General features: G+C 37.8%; 1 protein-coding gene across 1 annotated transcript; it reads left to right on the forward strand.

Moving 5' to 3' along the window:
* The first annotated feature begins 1,262 nt into the window (after positions 1–1,262).
* LOC129724482 (uncharacterized) lies at positions 1,263–2,508 on the forward strand. Its single transcript, XM_055679419.1, has 2 exons — positions 1,263–1,367; positions 1,441–2,508. The coding sequence occupies exon 2, from the start codon at positions 1,489–1,491 to the stop codon at positions 2,506–2,508; it is 1,020 nt and encodes a 339-aa protein (XP_055535394.1). The 5' UTR covers positions 1,263–1,367; positions 1,441–1,488.
* Positions 2,509–17,283: the final 14,775 nt, after the last annotated feature.

Here is a 17,283-nt window from a genome sequence, read left to right on the forward strand (position 1 = left end):
TGTGCAAAACAACACAAATATTTAACGCTCGTTCTCTAAATTGTGATGAGTCGGACGAATAGCTTTTCCACCATTTTGTAGAACTAATCTGAAGCTTCAAAAAGGCAGTGAGTGTAAACTCACGGGCGTCCCCCTTTTTCTCCAATCCGCAGCAGAAAATAAAGTAAATTATCGTTAAAATTGCTTATATCTTTTTAACCAACAGGAATCTCAGCATAGTGTCTTCGTAAAACTTTTAGAACATGATAAGGCCTCACTAGAACATTGTGCTTAGAAAAAAATCATATAAAAGAGTTAGAAGCAAAAAACTGAATTACCGAACATTGTCATAAAAAAGTCAAGTTTTTTCAAAATCTAGAATACATAGAGAAAAGGTCTTGTTAGCAAAGTTGTTCGTAATTAAATTATCTACAACTTTGCTGAAGACAGCTTTGAGTTTCATGCAGAAACAAAAACAGGTTACAAATTCTATTTTTGCCATAGTAGGCTATTGCTGATGTTGCATAACACCATAATGTGAGCAATTTCAATACAAGCAATTGCTTCGAAAACACTTCAGTCCTGAAGTGAAGCATTTAGACACTAGAGAATTAAGTTCAGATCGACTTGAACTGTCCTACAGTACGGCCGCATTTCACCAACAGCTCGAGGCTAAGTCTTAGACTACCGAGAGATATTGAAATTTTGTTTTTCGCTTTCAACAGGCAATCTTTTTAAAAGACTACCTGTTGAAACGCAAAGTAATAAATTTGTTTTTAACGTTAACGAGTGTTTAGTGAGTAAATTTGGTTTGAGATATTTCTACTTAAATTCTATAGTGAAGTGAAAGTGTAATGAAGTTTTTCATTTATGCCTGGTAGAAATAAAAAAGCTCGCTTTGATGCGGTTTCATGGAAACGTGAGGCATCTCCTCCAAGTGACACTGAAATTTCGACTAACAGGTATTGCCCTTGCCATCAAAGTTTTTAGTTCCTCATTTTTACTTTCTGCTCGAGCAGTTGTGCGCAAAGGTAACTCGCTAATTGTCGTCTACGCATTTTACAAAACATTTTTAATTTTTCTCATAGGTAAGGTGTTATCAGACCATTTATTTACCAGCATAGTATAAAACATTATCTATAGAGTTGTTTTCATAATTTAAAATGCTTGAGAAAGGTATTTTTCAATGTGAGTGAAATATTTTTTCTCAGCATATACCGATAAATATATGCGAAACTACCCTACAACGTTTTCCGAACGAAGTCACGATTTTGACAGTAATAACTTTTTTAATTCTTGTTTATGTTTGTCGTGAGCAGGTTTTGGGTCAGATTTGTAAATTGAGAATTTTTTAACGTTTTGTCCTGAAATAACAACTCGATTAACAGGTAGAGTAAATTTCTGTTGAGTGGCTTGAAAGAGAAGTAACCCCATATCACATATTTCCACATTGTAATATAGAACATCCACTGGTAACTTCTGATAACGGAAGTTTCTGATGCTGGATACATGATGTTCATGGATAATTTTGAGAACCACAATGAAGATCAGGACACCACTAATGGAGAAGAGGAATATCTTGATACTTCCGAGGAAGAAGAGGAAAAATTGTTTCGGTTTACCGCACAAATTTTGACACGAAACTTTAAAGGTCATAAAAAAGGACCCTATATGCAAAAAATCAAAATTAACGGCGACTCGGTGGATGAAGTTCTGGAGCTGGTGTGGAACTCCTGCGAGAGGTTTATAAAAAAAGAAGTTGTCTTTGACGCAAAAGTAGGAGGAGGAGCGGATCAGTTTACCACACGATGGGCCGAGAAAACAGTCCCAGTCATCGAGGATATAGACAAGTACGTTACATTCCAGGATAAACTTTCAAGAAGAATTTATAAACCGTCACAGTTCAAAGAAAAACCAGATAAGATGCATAAGTTTATGGACAAGGAGATAAACTTGTTTGTTTATGTTTATTCTGAATCGGTAACTTCGGCAAGCATGTACGACACCATGCGAATCCAACTTTTGAATCCAGAGGAAAGGGACAGGGCTGGCGCGGCTTCGAACCAGGCAGTGTCTTCACTGGTTGCAGAGCTGAAAAACCTGTACAAGGGCTCATATGCTTCTCAAGATGTAAACTGGGCCGTATGGGCTTCGTATTTGTTCACCAAGAGTGCATTGGAACGGGATGAATTGAAGCATCAAGGCCCTCCTCATCATTTAATCCATCTTTTTAAAACCATTCCTTCTACAGGCCAGAGAGTTCTGACGAGTACACGAAACGATATTAGGATCGCTCAAAATGTGAATGCTGGATTCAAAGAGGAATTGGATGCGTTGGCTTCGGAATTGAATCAAATTTCTGTTCTTATAAATGCAATGAATATTCGCCTAACTGCACTACTTACAATGCAAGCCACAAACGATTCCGTTCTGTTCGACGTGTCTGGAACCATGGAAGCAAGTGAGGATGAATTTGGAGTGGCGCTGGCCAACCAAGTAACCGATTGTCCGGACCTGGACCATGTTTAGGAAACCTTCGTCAATTTAACTGTAACTTAGTTATGGTATTGAATTTACTTTTACTGAGTAACAATGTTTGTTATTGATCAATAAAAACTAACGTGGTATGGTTTAATTATTATAAACTACATTTTATTCTGATAATTGAAGCAACATCGTATTCAATTCTTTTTTTGGCAAATCAAAGCCCAGAGATTTGATGTTTTGATTCAAACCGATAGCAGGGTTGAATTTGCCCCCGGGTAAATAGCCACATTTTCCGAAAACTTTCGTACAATTGAAATTACAGAAATAATTCAACGTCTCTGATATTGTAGTGATGATTTGTGAATTGTGCTCCACGTAATTTCTCTGGAGTTTTTTTTTACAATAACCGAAAACGTATTCTATAGGGTTAAAAAAAGGAGTGTAAGGGAGAAGGAATACAATGTAAATGCCGAGTGATCTTAAATATTCAACAATATGTTTATCGCAGTGGATCCGCGCACCGCCAAGAATCCACACCGAATGGCTACCTGGATGACGGTGGACAACACCACTGTTTGCAAATTTCGTGCAACAGTAAAAAAACGGACTTTGGTGAACGTATCATCAGTTTGAAAGGTTTCCAGCATACCATACTGTCCAAGGAAACAAAGTAACGACACTCGTGGCTTGCGGTTGAATTCTCCCCGAAAAATCAATTTTTCTCCCACTTTGGCATAGCCACGGTTCCTTAGTACGCTTCTGTTGTCAATTGAAATCTCGTCTAAAAAAACTAAGTTATGGAGATTCCACTTGATCGAGTTTAACTCATTAACGAAGTGGCATATCTGAGCCTCCTTAACTTGTATCGCCCTGCGTTCAATAGCTTTCCAAGTGTAACCCTCAGCATGGAGAATCCGAGAAATACTAGAGGTGCTGATTGAACACTGGAAGGTTTGTTGGAACCGATGTTTTGCCTCGTCCAAAAACAAAGTTGGTTCCTTCTGATACAGCAATATTATCCAGTTCCTCTTTTCGACATCGAACTGCATGTAAACGTTTTTTCGCTGTTTCCTCGTTAACAATCCGCTGTCCTGGTACTGCCGGACCCAGTTTCCAATAGTTGCAGAAGTTTTCCCGTAAATTTTTGCTAGATAGGGCTTAGACAGCCCCAAAAAGTAAAATCCATACAATGCATGATACTTTATGTTGGACGTAGCATGGCGCCTGAAAACAGCCTGCTGTATTTGCTGCATCTGAATTATTTATTTATTGATATATGACTTATGTTACTAGATACCCAATTAGCAATTTACCGTTTAAATAAAGGAAACCAAAACTTTTTTCCGACTCGAGAAGAAGATTTTAGCTTTGCTGCTTTCAAACCAAACAAACAATGACACTCATTTTGACGTTTCTCTTTTTTTTAATCAACTGCGCGCAATTCCTTTGCGCCCAACCAAATGCACAAAAGAAAATTTTTAGAAAATATGCGCAATATGATATTCTTTCTTCCGTTGGGAATCAAGAAGTTCAAACTTCTCATACTGAGCATAAAGCCGTTATGAAGAAGGTTGAAGTTCCACCTATTGTGGTATTTGTAGCAAATTTTAAAGCATTTTGATCAGAACTTTCATCATTTCTGTCGGATGTAAAAGTTGATTTTCAAATTGGCCGCCAAGGCGAAAATCGTATTTTGGCCGAATCTTTTGATGACCATAAACATCTTTTACAGTATTTGACTGAAAAGATGTATACATTTTATTCCTTTTATGCTTAAAACGAGAGACCGTTTAAGGCTGTTTTGAAAGGTCTTTCAAATGATCAATCTATTGATGAAATTAAAGATTGTTTGTCAGAATCACTTGGTTTTGCCCCCAACCAAGTAATTTTGATGAAACGAAAGGCAAATGCCAAAATTAATCAAACTGGAATACACCAGGAAAATTACTTAGTACATTTTGATCGTACCAAAGTACATAATTTGAAATGTTTGGAAAAAGCACGTGTTTTATTTAACGTGCGAATAAAATGGGAAAATTTCAAGAGACATGGAGGAATCCATAATCTTACGCAATGTCGGAATTGTCAAGCCTATGGTCATGGAACTCGAAACAGCCATATGGCAGCAAAATGTATGATTTGTGGTGACACTAGTCACACGAAACATATCTGCCCCGTGAAAGAGACCACTAATAGTTTTAAATGTGTAAATTGTAGGGGAAATCACAAATCTAATTTCTTTAATTGTCCTGTAAGGTAAAAAAAATTATTGCTTCCAGACAACGTAGGAATTCTATACAACCTGTTGTCAATGTGGGTAATCAAAAGACTTTCAATACTGTTCAGGCATCACCAGCACTTTCATTAGCAGGAGTGTCTGTAGGTGATAATTTAAATTCAGATAACAAATTTCAGACAATGATCCTGTTCAGGCAACACCGGGCTGTTCATATGCCAGTGTCCTTTCAGGTAATATTTCAAATTCAAACAGTAACAAAGTGTTTGGGGCTGAAAAGTCAGCCAGTATTGATTTCCCGATCACTCAAAAATATCAGGATTATAACAATTCTTGATATTTTGTTACGAACTTTTTGTATCATCTTGTGTTCTAAACTTGGTCTCGTTAATAGTTAAAATATCAAAATTCCTATCAAAATTCTTACTGATTATTGCAAATTATAGCAAGTTTTGTAAGGTTTTCTGCAGAAAAAGATCAGAATTAGTTAGAATGTACAATATTTTGTTAATTGAATAACAAATTTTGTTATAAATATGCTTTGAAAAAACACATTTTTGAACATTCATGAGTATGATAACATAATTTGATATAATTCTGTTCTTTCCATCATTCTGGCATATCAAGAATATTACAGGCTCTGTTATTTCTATCAAGTTCAGATATATTTGTGTTACCCATTTGTTATAATCGTTTGATCCGGTTAGGTATTCCAACTCCCGAAAAGATTGATTACCTACAACAATCCATGCTGCGGTTAATGTCCGCTTTGTTGAACTGTAACTGGATGTATGAGGCTGTTCAAGTAGGTATGAAATTTACAACTAATATTGTTATGAAATTAAAGTTCAGCAATGATTTTAAATAATGCTGTAAATTTTCTGAATTGAAATGCTCGCTCTTTAAAAGCGAAAGAGGATGATTTTTTCAATTTTTTAACAGTCCACGATGTGCATATTGCAGTTGTGACTGAAACGCTTTTAAAACCAAATATTAAACTAAAAAAGAACCAAAATTATATAGTTCATAGGTTTGATAGAATTGATGTTGTCGGTGGTGGAGTTGCAATAGTTATCTACCGTCGAATAAAACATCGTGTTTTACCCCATCTTGAAACCAAAGTTATCGAGAGTTTGGGAATTGAAATTTGCCTTTTCAATGCACTGGTGAGCGAAAAAATTATTTCAAGGGAGATTTGCAAAAAATCACAAGAAATAAATCTAAATTTTTAATCATCGGTGATTTTAATGCGAAACATCGATTTTGAAATAATGCTCAAAGCAATTCCAATGGAAAAATATTGTTTAATGATTGCTCGGCTGGATTTTATTCAGTTTTATTTCCAAATGGTCCTACATGTTGTTCTTCTATTAGGAATACATCTACAATTGATTTGGTACTAACAAATCAAAGTCATTCATGCAGTGATTTATTAACTCATGCTGACTTTGATTCTGATCATCTTCCCATAACATTTTCTATTTCCCATGAAACTATTTTAAATCCCACTAGATCTGTGATAAATTATCACAAGACTAATTGGGATAGATATCGTTCTACGATCGAAAAAAATTTGAATGATGATATTATTTTACAAAATAGTGCTGACATTGACAGAACATTAGATAATTTTAGCAGCTTAATACTCAATGCCCGGAAATTATCAGTTCCTAAGGCTCGAGTGAAATTAAATGCACCAATTGTTGACAGTGAACTTCAACTTCTTATACGTTTGAAGAACATACGGAGACGTCAATACCAAAGATCTCTTGATCCTGCTTTGAAAATTATTTTTCAAGAACTACAAAAGGAAATTAAACATAGATTCACTCTCTTGCGAAATGAGAATTTCATGAGAGAAGTTGAACAACTAAAATCTTATTCAAAACCTTCCTGGAAGCTTTCGAAGGTTCTTAAGAAACCTTCGAAGCCCATTCCAGTCCTTAAAGATGGTGATTGCATTTTTCTAACGAATGAACAAAAATCTCAAAAACTTGCTCAGCAGTTTGAGAGTGTTCATAACTCCAATTTGAACGTAGTAAGTCCTATTGAAAATGAAGTAAACAAAAAGTATGATCAGATCACCACCCAAGAATTTCTTTCCGAAGAGGTATTGAAAACAAACTTGAATGAGGTGCGAACTACTCTCAAAAAAATCAAAAACATGAAAGCACCAGGAGATGATGGGATTTTCTATATCCTCATCAGAAGTCTTCCCGAAAACTCTTTAAATTTCTTGGTAAAATTTTTTAACAGATGCTTTGCACTAGCACATTTTCCTACGAAATGGAAAAATGCCAAAGTCACTCCAATTTTAAAACCCGAAAAGAATCCAGCTGAGGCATCAAGTTATCGATCAATTAGTTTACTTTCCTCTATTAGTAAACTTTTTGAAAGAATAATTATAGAATAATTATATATAATATTAATGAGAACTCAATTTTTGCAAATGAGCAGTTTGGTTTTCGCCATGGGCATTCCACTACTCATCAGTTACTTAGAGTAACAAATATTATTCGGACTAATAAATCTGAAGGCTATTCGACTGGAGCTGCTCTTCTAGATATAGAAAAGGCATTCGACAGTGTTTGGCATAAAGGTTTATTAGCTAAAATGTCAAATTTCAGTTTCCCGCTTTACCTCACAAAAATGATACAAAGTTATTTAACTGACCGCACTCTCTAGGTTAACTATCTAAATGGTAAATCTTATAGTTTGTGCCTCAGGGGAGTATCTTGGGCCCAAACTTATATAACATTTTTACTTCTGATCTTCCTGATTTACCACCAGGTTGTGAGAAATCTCTGTTTTGTGACGATACAAGCATTTCCGCAAAAGAAATATGTTATATGCAGTCGGCTTCAAAAAAGTTTAGATATATTTTCTTCATACTTACAAAAATGAAAGATTTTCCCTAATGCTTCTAAAACACAGTTAATTATTTTTCCTCATAAGCCAAGAGTTTCATTTCTCAAACCCACCCATAAGCACGTTATTAAGATGAACGGTGTGGTCTTAAATTGGTCTGATCAAGTTAAATCCTTAGGGCTAATTTATGATAAGAATCTTACTTTCAAGGAGAACATTGAAAATATCCAGTCAAAGTGCAATAAGTATATCAAATGTTTATATCCTCTTATCAACAGGAATTCTAGACTTTGTCTCAAGAATAAACTGTTAATTTACAAACAAATTTTTAGGCCAGCAATGTTATACCGTGCTGGATCGAAACCCGTACAGTATCGAAATCCGTACACCTTGTTGTTTTTCTTCAATTTTAAGCATTATAAAAATTAAAATTCATATGATAGTTACATGTACATATCCGTTGAGCTGTTAGCCTTCTGTTCAATCAAACTATGCGCCAGTAGACCATGAAATAAAAATATTAAAAATGAAAAACCAATCGTGTATCGGTTTCAGTTGTCATTTCGTTGTATCGTTAGAGAATTTACTAGGGAAACGTTCTTCAGATAAAAACGATTTTCAAGTGCGATATACGTGTTTTACTCTGTGAATCTTTTTAAATTGATGGAAAAGGTAAGTCTTTGTCATTTTCGAGCTGTATATTGTCTGGTAAATAGTGTTAATTGTATTTATTCAACAAAAACTGTGCCGTACGGATTTTGATCCTTGTTAACTGCTTGAATCGAAATCCGTACAGCGTTTGTATCATGCATAAATTGTTGAATTTTCTTTTTGTTTTCAGCATATAATGGAAGAAAACAAGTATAAATATACGAATTTTTCCGAGTTCCGGAATGATTTCAATCATTTCGCTTGAAAATAGTGATAAAATATAAGTAGACCTATAAGTAGACATGTCGGTTTAAAGCAATATGTGATTTATTGATTTTATAATGACCGTCGAAGATTATCATTTGCTTAGGTGTACGGATTTCGATCCAGCACGGTATGCAGTTCCCATCTGGACAAGTTGTTGTGCAACCAGGAAGAAGACACTTCAAAGGATTCAGAATAAACTTTTGAAAATGATTTTGAAGCGTCCTCCCTGATTTAGCACGAACGAGCTACATAGGCTCACTAATGTAGAAACATTAGAAAATATGTCAAGCCAAATTATCAACAAATTCCGACAAAAATCGTTGCAATCCTCAATTGCAACGATTAACTCACTTTATAGTCAGTAATATAGTTTTAAGTTTATTTTAAGTTTTGTTTTATTCCTTTTTTTCCTTGACAAGTAGGTTTAATAATTTTCCTACAATTACATTAACTTAACTTAACTGCGAAAGCTAATAACATTCAATAATATAAAAAAGCGTACAAATATATATATATATATATATATATATATATATATATATATATATATATATATATATATATATATATATATATATATATATATATATATCCCGGTTCAGGAGGTTGTGTCAACCTCAAATGAAGGATACGCGGTTGCCAAGGTGGACGGAGTGTTCTACTGCAGTTGTTATGCTCCGCCGCGTTGGTCTATCGAAAGGTTCACCCAGATGGTCGATTTGTTATCTATGGAGCTGACGGGACTAACACCCTTAGTAGTGGCGGGCGACTTCAACGCTAGGGCTGTTGAGTGGGGAAGCCGCCGCACGAACCCGAGGGGTCAGATCTTGTTGGAAGCTTTGGCAAAGCTCAACCTAGATCTGGCCAACGTTGGAACCAAGTGTACATTCAGCAGAAATAGTGCGGAGTCGATCATCGACGTGACGTTCTCCAGCCCAGGACTGATCGTGAACTGGAGGGTAGACGATGGCTACACCTATAGTGACCACCAGTCGGTCTGCTATAGCGTAGTCCAGAACGTGAGGTGGCAGGCGACGGGTAGAGCCAATACTCCGACCGTCCGCGGGTGGAAGACATCGCATTTCGATGCCGAGGTATTTGCAGAAGCAATGAGAAGAGAGCGCGAGGGGGGCAGTTGGCTCCGCCCGAGTGCTGACCAATTAGTTGCCACATTATCGCGGGCATGCGACGCCACCATGCCTAGGACCCGCCAACCTAGGAATGGTAAGTCACCGGTATACTGGTGGACCGACGCGATAGCGGACCTCCGTAGCGCGTGCCTCCGTGCAAGACGGATGTTGCAACGTGCACGTACCGATGTACAGAGGGTAGAGCGCCGTGTAGTATTCGGATCTGCAAGATCGGCGCTTAAAAGTGCGATAAAGGCGAGCAAAAGGGCCTGCTTCGATAGGCTATGCGCGAGTGCCAATACGAATCCGTGGGGCAACGCCTACAGAGTCGTAATGGCGAAGACCAAAGGCGTGTTGGCGCCTGCAGAGCGATCACCAGCGATGCTGGAGCGTATCATCGAGGGACTCTTTCCACGACACGAGCCAAATCCTTGGCCTCCGGTTGCTGAGTCTCACGTCCGACGTTCCAGTATCTCAGACACAGACCAGGGATGGTCGGCCAACCTGCCGGGCATCCAATCCGTGAGAGACGGCAGCCGTGCAGAGGTTGTGGAGGAGGTAAGGGTTACGAATGAGGAACTCATCGTGATCGCCAACTCCCTAAAGGTGAGCAAGGCAAGGGGGACCGGATGGAATCCCGAACTTAGCCATCAGGACGGCCATGAAAGTGGCCCCCGATCTATTTCGAGCAGTCATGCAGAAGTGCCTGGATGACTGCCTCTTTCCGGACAGGTGGAAGCGACAGAGATTGGTGCTGTTGCCGAAGGCTGGGAAACCGCCAGGGGACCCATCGGCATACAGACCTATCTGTCTGCTGGACACTACGGGCAAGGTGCTTGAGAGGATTATCCTCAACAGACTGGTGAAGTACACAGAGGGTGTAAACGGTCTGGCAAGTAACCAGTTCGGCTTCCGGAAAGGTAGATCCACGCTGGATGCTATTCTCTCTGTCACCAAGACGGCAGAGGTAGCACTCCAGCGTAAGAGTTGGGGCATTCGCTATTGCGCAATCGTCACGCTTGACGTGAAGAATGCATTCAATAGCGCCAGTTGGGACTCCATAGCGCTCGCGCTTAGGAGCATCCACGTACCGGTGTCGTTGTACAAGATTTTGGAAAATTATTTCCAGAATCGGGTACTAGTTTACAACACGGAGGAGGGTCAGAAGTGCGTCCCAATCACCGCAGGGGTACCGCAAGGTTCCATCCTGGGCCCGGTGTTGTGGAATGTCATGTATGACGGGGTGTTGAAACTAAAGTTCCCTGTAGGGGTTGTGATCGTCGGTTTCGCAGACGACATCACGCTAGAGGTCTACGGCGAGTCGATCGAAGAGGTCGAGTTGACGGCCGCGCACTGCATACGCAAGGTCGAAGACTGGATGCACTCTAGGAAACTGGAGTTAGCGCACCATAAAACGGAGGTTACGGTTGTGAACAACCGCAAATTAGAGCAACAGGCGGTGGTCAGAGTCGGTGACTGCACCATTACCTCAAGGCGTTCCTTGAAGCTCTTGGGGGTTATGGTTGACGATAAGCTCACATTTAAGAGTCACGTCGACTATGCCTGTAAGAGGGCTTCAACGGCCGCTGCAGGACTATCTCGAATGATGTCCAATAGCTCAGCGGTATATGGCAGCAAGCGTAAACTTCTTGCCAGCGTGGTTTCGTCCATACTTAGGTATGGTGGGCCAGCGTGGTCCAAAGCGTTAGGTACCAACAGTCATCGTCGAAAACTGGAAAGTACCTACAGGCTCATGTGCCTGAGGGTTGTGAGCGCGTACCGTACAGTGTCATACGACGCAATCTGCGTCCTGTCCGGCATGATGCCTATCAGCATAGCCATTAAGGAGGACGTAGAATGCTTCGATCAACGTGACACAAGGGGTATACGAAGCACCAGAAGGTCATTCTCGATGATCAGATGGCAGCAGGAATGGTCCAATTCCGCAAAGGGTAGATGGACGCATCGACTTATTCCGGACGTATCCGGATGGGTCGGGAGGCGCCATGGAGAAGTTAACTTCCACTTGACACAGATTCTGTCAGGTCATGGTTGCTTCAGGCAGTATCTACACAGATTCGGGCATGCGGGGTCCCCCATGTGTCCCGAGTGCGCGGATGCGGAAGAAACTGCTGAGCATGTCTTCTTCGTGTGCCCTCGTTTTGTGCATGCGCGGAGCGACATGATGGTAGTGAGCGGGCCAGACACCACTCCGGACAACCTAGTTCGGAGGATGTGTAAAGACCCAAACATTTGGAGGGCAGTTTGTACAACCGCCTCTCAAATAGTTTTAGAATTGCAAAACAGGCGACAGGTTGACCACCGACACGCCAGTGTTAGCTAACGGCCAGTCTCCAGGTTAGTTAGCTAAGTTAGCAAAGAGATCTATAGAACCAAGAGGGTGCACAGAGCACAAAAGCCGCTCCCCGAAGCAATACCTAGCGGTGGTCCCGGGGAGTATTATGGGCTGGAGACTGGAGGAGTTTTAGTGGGTCCGGTCACTGATTCAAACCAACCCCACACTCCCTGAGGTTGGTCACCTCAGGGGTTTGGATGCAAATTTCCCCTCCACCTGAAACAAAAAAAAAAAAAAATATATATATATATATATATATATATATATATATATATATATATATATATATATATATATATATATATATATATATATATATATATATATATATATATATATATATATATATATATATATATATATATATATATATATATATATATATATATATATATATATATATATATATATATATATATATATATATATATATATATATATATATATATATATATATATATATATATATATATATATATATATATAATAGTGTTGAAATGTCACCATTTGTGGCAGAACACACCCCCCGCACATAAAAAACAATACTACAGAATTAAGTTCGTGATATTGCTGTTATAAACCACTATGGCACTGTTAGAAAAAAAGTAGTTTTAATTATTAAGATTTGTTTGCTTTCGCAATTAGGACTTATCATTCGTAAGGATTTAAACCTACTTGTCAAAAAGGGGAAGTAAACTTACAACTGACTTAATTGCTAACTTATTGACTATAAAGAGAGCTTATCGTAGCAATTGAGGATTGCAACGATTTTTGTCGAAAATTGTTAATCATTTTATTTGACATAGCTTCTAATGAATCAACACCAGTAAGTCTATGTAATTCGAGTGTACCAAACCAAGGAGGACGCTTCAAAATCATTTTCAGAATTTTATTCTGAATCCTTTGAATCGTTTTCTTTCTTGTTAAACAACAACTTGACCAGATCGGTATTGCATAAAGCATAAAAAGTTTATTCTTTGAACAAAGTTTAGACTTCCTGTTAATGAGAGGATATAAACATCTCGTATATTTGATGCACTTCGCTTGGATACTATCACATCTGTTCAACTGAAGAACCAAAAACGAGGCAAAATCTCTTTATTTTAAGTATCGACATCTAGCGGTGGAGAGCATGCATTTAACACTCGAAATTTCATTACGCTAATATTTCATTCATTCAACAAAAGGACTGTATGAGCTCTCGCCGCTTTTCCATCGAGAGAATCCTTTGTTCTCCCCTACTGGTATAGCGAGGGTGCCTTTCCATGATAAACGTACAGTACCACCCGCATACGTGCAACGGTTTTAATGTAGATATATTTTTAATGAATTTCATTGTTGCCCAAGTTGAAAACTGAATATCTTGACTAACGACAATCAATTTTTACATTGTACCTAATGAAGTAAGCAGTGCTTGTACAGCGCGTCTGATATGCATTTCTAGCAATGTTAGGTATAAAAAACGGTACGAGAAATAAATATTGTCGTTGATCGAGAAATTCGGTTTCCAAGTCCAACGAAAATATTCAACTAACAGGTTAAAATAGTTTTAGCAGTCGTGAGGTGTACGATCCATGAAAATTTGTTAGACAATGTTTGAAAGGTTGAAAGATTTTTAGTTTAATTTATTTCATTGACGTTGATTGTGAACTGTTACTGAATTTCCACTTTAAAGATCTCTTGAATGCTATCCTGTCTTAACTTGATTTTGATAGATTCAACCGTTCAAGATCACCTTTTTGCCTGGTCATTAAAGCAAAAAAAAAATAGTTTTTTGGTACATGTTCAAACTATTGGAGCGAACTGTTCGAACGATGCACTGTAAAATCAATGTAGGATGGAACAGCAAAAAATGAATGCGAAAGCTTGGGTACCGATTTGCTGCAGAGTTTTGTTCGAAGTTGCATATCTGTTCTGTGATACTATCAATGTAATCAATGTGACAATAAGTTTTTTTTCGTAAATTAGTCCCAAGTACTTAACCTTGTCAGACCAACTTAAACAAACCCCATTCATCTTGACAACGTGATTTTTGGCTTGAGGAAAGCAGCCCTAGTCTTATGGGGAAAAATATTTTTTGACTTTTAGAAGCATTGGGAGAGCTTTTCCACTTTCGCAAGTAGGAAGAAAAAATATTTAAACTTTTCTGCAATCGAATGCATCGAAGTTTTTTTCCTTTTACGGAAATGCTTGTGTCATCGCAGAACAATGACTTTGTGCATCCTGGAGGTAAATCAGGTGCTCGTGCCATATCACCATCCATATTACCTGATATCCCATACAATCGAGCTGTCATCGAATATCACCTCGGCTACATAATATCGCGGATATCATGTTCGTCAACCAATAAAAAACAGATTTGCAGCAGTTGGTAACACGGCCAACAGACATTTGACGCAACCCTACAAATTTCGCAATTAGCGTTGCATGCGAAAAAGAAGGAAGGAAATATTTTTGCTTTTGTCATCCCGCACATTTTGACAATTGCATATGAGAGTTTGCGTTGGTGCGAGCCAACTAGCTGACATCTCTATACTAATTGGGTCCTAAAGCTATACCAGTGAAAAAGCCGCAAAACGTGATTTTTAAAAATGTTTATCGTTTTCCTTCGAATATTATTAGAAGATTAAAAAACTGCTCGAAAGGTCTAAAATGACATTTCGCCCATGTACGGTATATGGGAGAACTGTCATTTAAGGCATTTCGAGCAGTTCTTATTCTTCATTTAAAAATCGAAGGAAAACGATAAACATTTTTTGAGAATCACGTTTTGCTCATAAAATTGCACTCTTTCAGCTGATATATAAAAATCAGAAAACCGTATAAAACTTTAGGACCCAAATGCATTGGTCTTGTTGTCTTGTATTGACCTGTTTTTGTTTTCTTTTCTTTTCAATTACCAAAGCAAATGTCAAACCATATCATCTCAGCGTAGTGTGAACACTCGAGGAGATATCCGATATCATCTCGCGATATCATGTGATATGCGGCGTAGTCTGAACAAGGCATGTTTCAATTATTTCTGCAGGTAAAAAATTCTCGGAAGAAATTAAACCATATTGACTTGTGACTTTATTTTCAATTGGATTGTTTAGCTATATCAGTTTTTTATGTCATCTGGAAGAGCTGCATTTTTCAAGCAATACGTGATTTTCAAAAACTTTCTATCGTTGTCCTTCGATTTTTAAACCACGAATTGGGTTGTTCAGCTATTCACGGATTTCCGATTTTTATATATCATCTGAAAGAGTGTAATTTTCTGAGCAAAACGTGATTTTTAAAATTTTATATCATTATCCTTCGATTTTTAAATGAAGAGTAAAAATTCGCTTTAAATCGCTACAATGACAGTTGGTATATGGGCGAACTGTCATTCTATCGATTTCGAGCAGTTTTAAATCGTAATTTAAAAAGCGAAGGACAACGATAATTTTTTGTAAATCACGTTTTACTTAGAAAATGCAGATCTTTCAGATGATATAAAAAACTGATATAGCTAAACAACCCAATTAAAACTGCTCGAGATCTGCTCGAAATCGCTGCAATGACAGTTCGCCCATATACCAATAGCGATTTGGTGCGATTTTTATTTTTCATTCAAAAATCGAAGGACAATGATATAAAATTTTAAAAATCGCGTTTCACTCAAAAAATTACACTCTTTTACCTGATATATAGAGAAATCCAAAATCCGTGTGTAGCTAAGCAACCCAATTAGACTCACATAACTCAAATTTGAATTATGAACACTCTCAAACTGCTTTGAGCCTTTTGTGATTTCCAGTTGATTTTCGTTATTGTCATGGAATAGTGACAACACAGACAAACAGACGTACCACTGCATACAAAATTCTAAGAAAATTGTGGTTCCGACTAACTTGTGCGACACCTGCTGGACATATTCCACAAAAGATAAACTTTCAGCTTTTCTGCTGATGTTGGCAGCACGGTGCTCGAATATTGTCAACTGAGTTCAAAGAAAAAAGCACATCAGCGCCACCACCGCTGCGGAGGGAATATTCCGCATAACTGAAACTCATTTGAAATGACCGTTATATTGATCCACGAAAATAAATCTCGTGGTACGTTTGTTTGTCTGTGGTGACAATATCGTTTTGTCCTGAACAAAATTGAATTCTCGCAATACCTTATGGCCAACCATTTTTCGGGTTTCTTTTTTCATATATGATTATGATACCATATATGAAACCAATTTTCACGTGACCATGTTACATAAAGTTGTTTCTGCGAGAATATGCATGTTTGAGGTTTATTGCCACCAATTATCAGGGCTTTAGGCATTATCGAATATCACGCAACTGCGAGGCGCGAGGGTGCATACAAACGTTTGAAATCAAATGGTAAATTGATAGGTAATATCTGCAGAGCCGGATTTATGGGGGGGCCCAGGGGGCCCGGGCCCCGGGCCCCGGGCCCCCACATTTTTGGGGCCGCCACAAATTGAGAAAAAGATTTTTTCTCTTTAAAAAATGAGATTTAATCAAAAGTTCGATTTACAGTAAGAAAATTTGATCAGACCATTTCAATCTGACACTTTCTTTCAGTGTTATTTTTTCGCTAGCGCCAATATCACAACTACATCCATAAGAGCTCACCTTGGATCAGGGTTGCCACATTTATTTCTGTATTTTTGCTCGAAAATGTCTGTATTATCTGTTTTACGGGCTAAAAAATCTGTATCCAGCAAACTAAAAATGTTGCATGAAAATCTTCTTCCTTAAAGAATATATTGAAACAAATCACTATTTTTTGCTTTGTTCTAATTTTTTATTGGTTCCAAACTTATAATTAGGCGAGTTAATCAAATGTAGTAACTGAACACGATATTGCTTATTTATCTTTACGTGATGTTCATGCATGTTTATGTTAATTTAATTTTAGTATCTCCTGCTTGGTTAGCAACGTAGCTTTAAGCTTTTAAAATTGAGCTCATAAGCTTAGGGGCCATGGGATTTCTGGCTTTAGACTTGCTGCAATTATTTATTGAAAATATGCGTTCTACAAAAGCCGAAGAATGTGGAATTATTGAAAAATTCGCACAAATGATCTCAGTAACGGAAACATGAATTTACCATTGGCATTGTGGCGTCCAACTACTCAGACCAAGTTAAGTCATCTGTTTCATCGAATATTCCGGTCAAAAAGTTTGTTCTTAGCGAGTAAAACTCGTTATTCATGTCTTGTCGATCAGTTACTGTTACGAATTTTGGAAATCAAATCATTTAAATTTTCCAATTTCACGAATGTTTAGAATTGAATAAAGCTACCGTTTTTACAACAGAATCGAT

Source organism: Wyeomyia smithii, chromosome 2, assembly GCF_029784165.1.
Source record: "Wyeomyia smithii strain HCP4-BCI-WySm-NY-G18 chromosome 2, ASM2978416v1, whole genome shotgun sequence".
Classification (NCBI taxonomy): Eukaryota; Metazoa; Arthropoda; class Insecta; order Diptera; family Culicidae; genus Wyeomyia; species Wyeomyia smithii.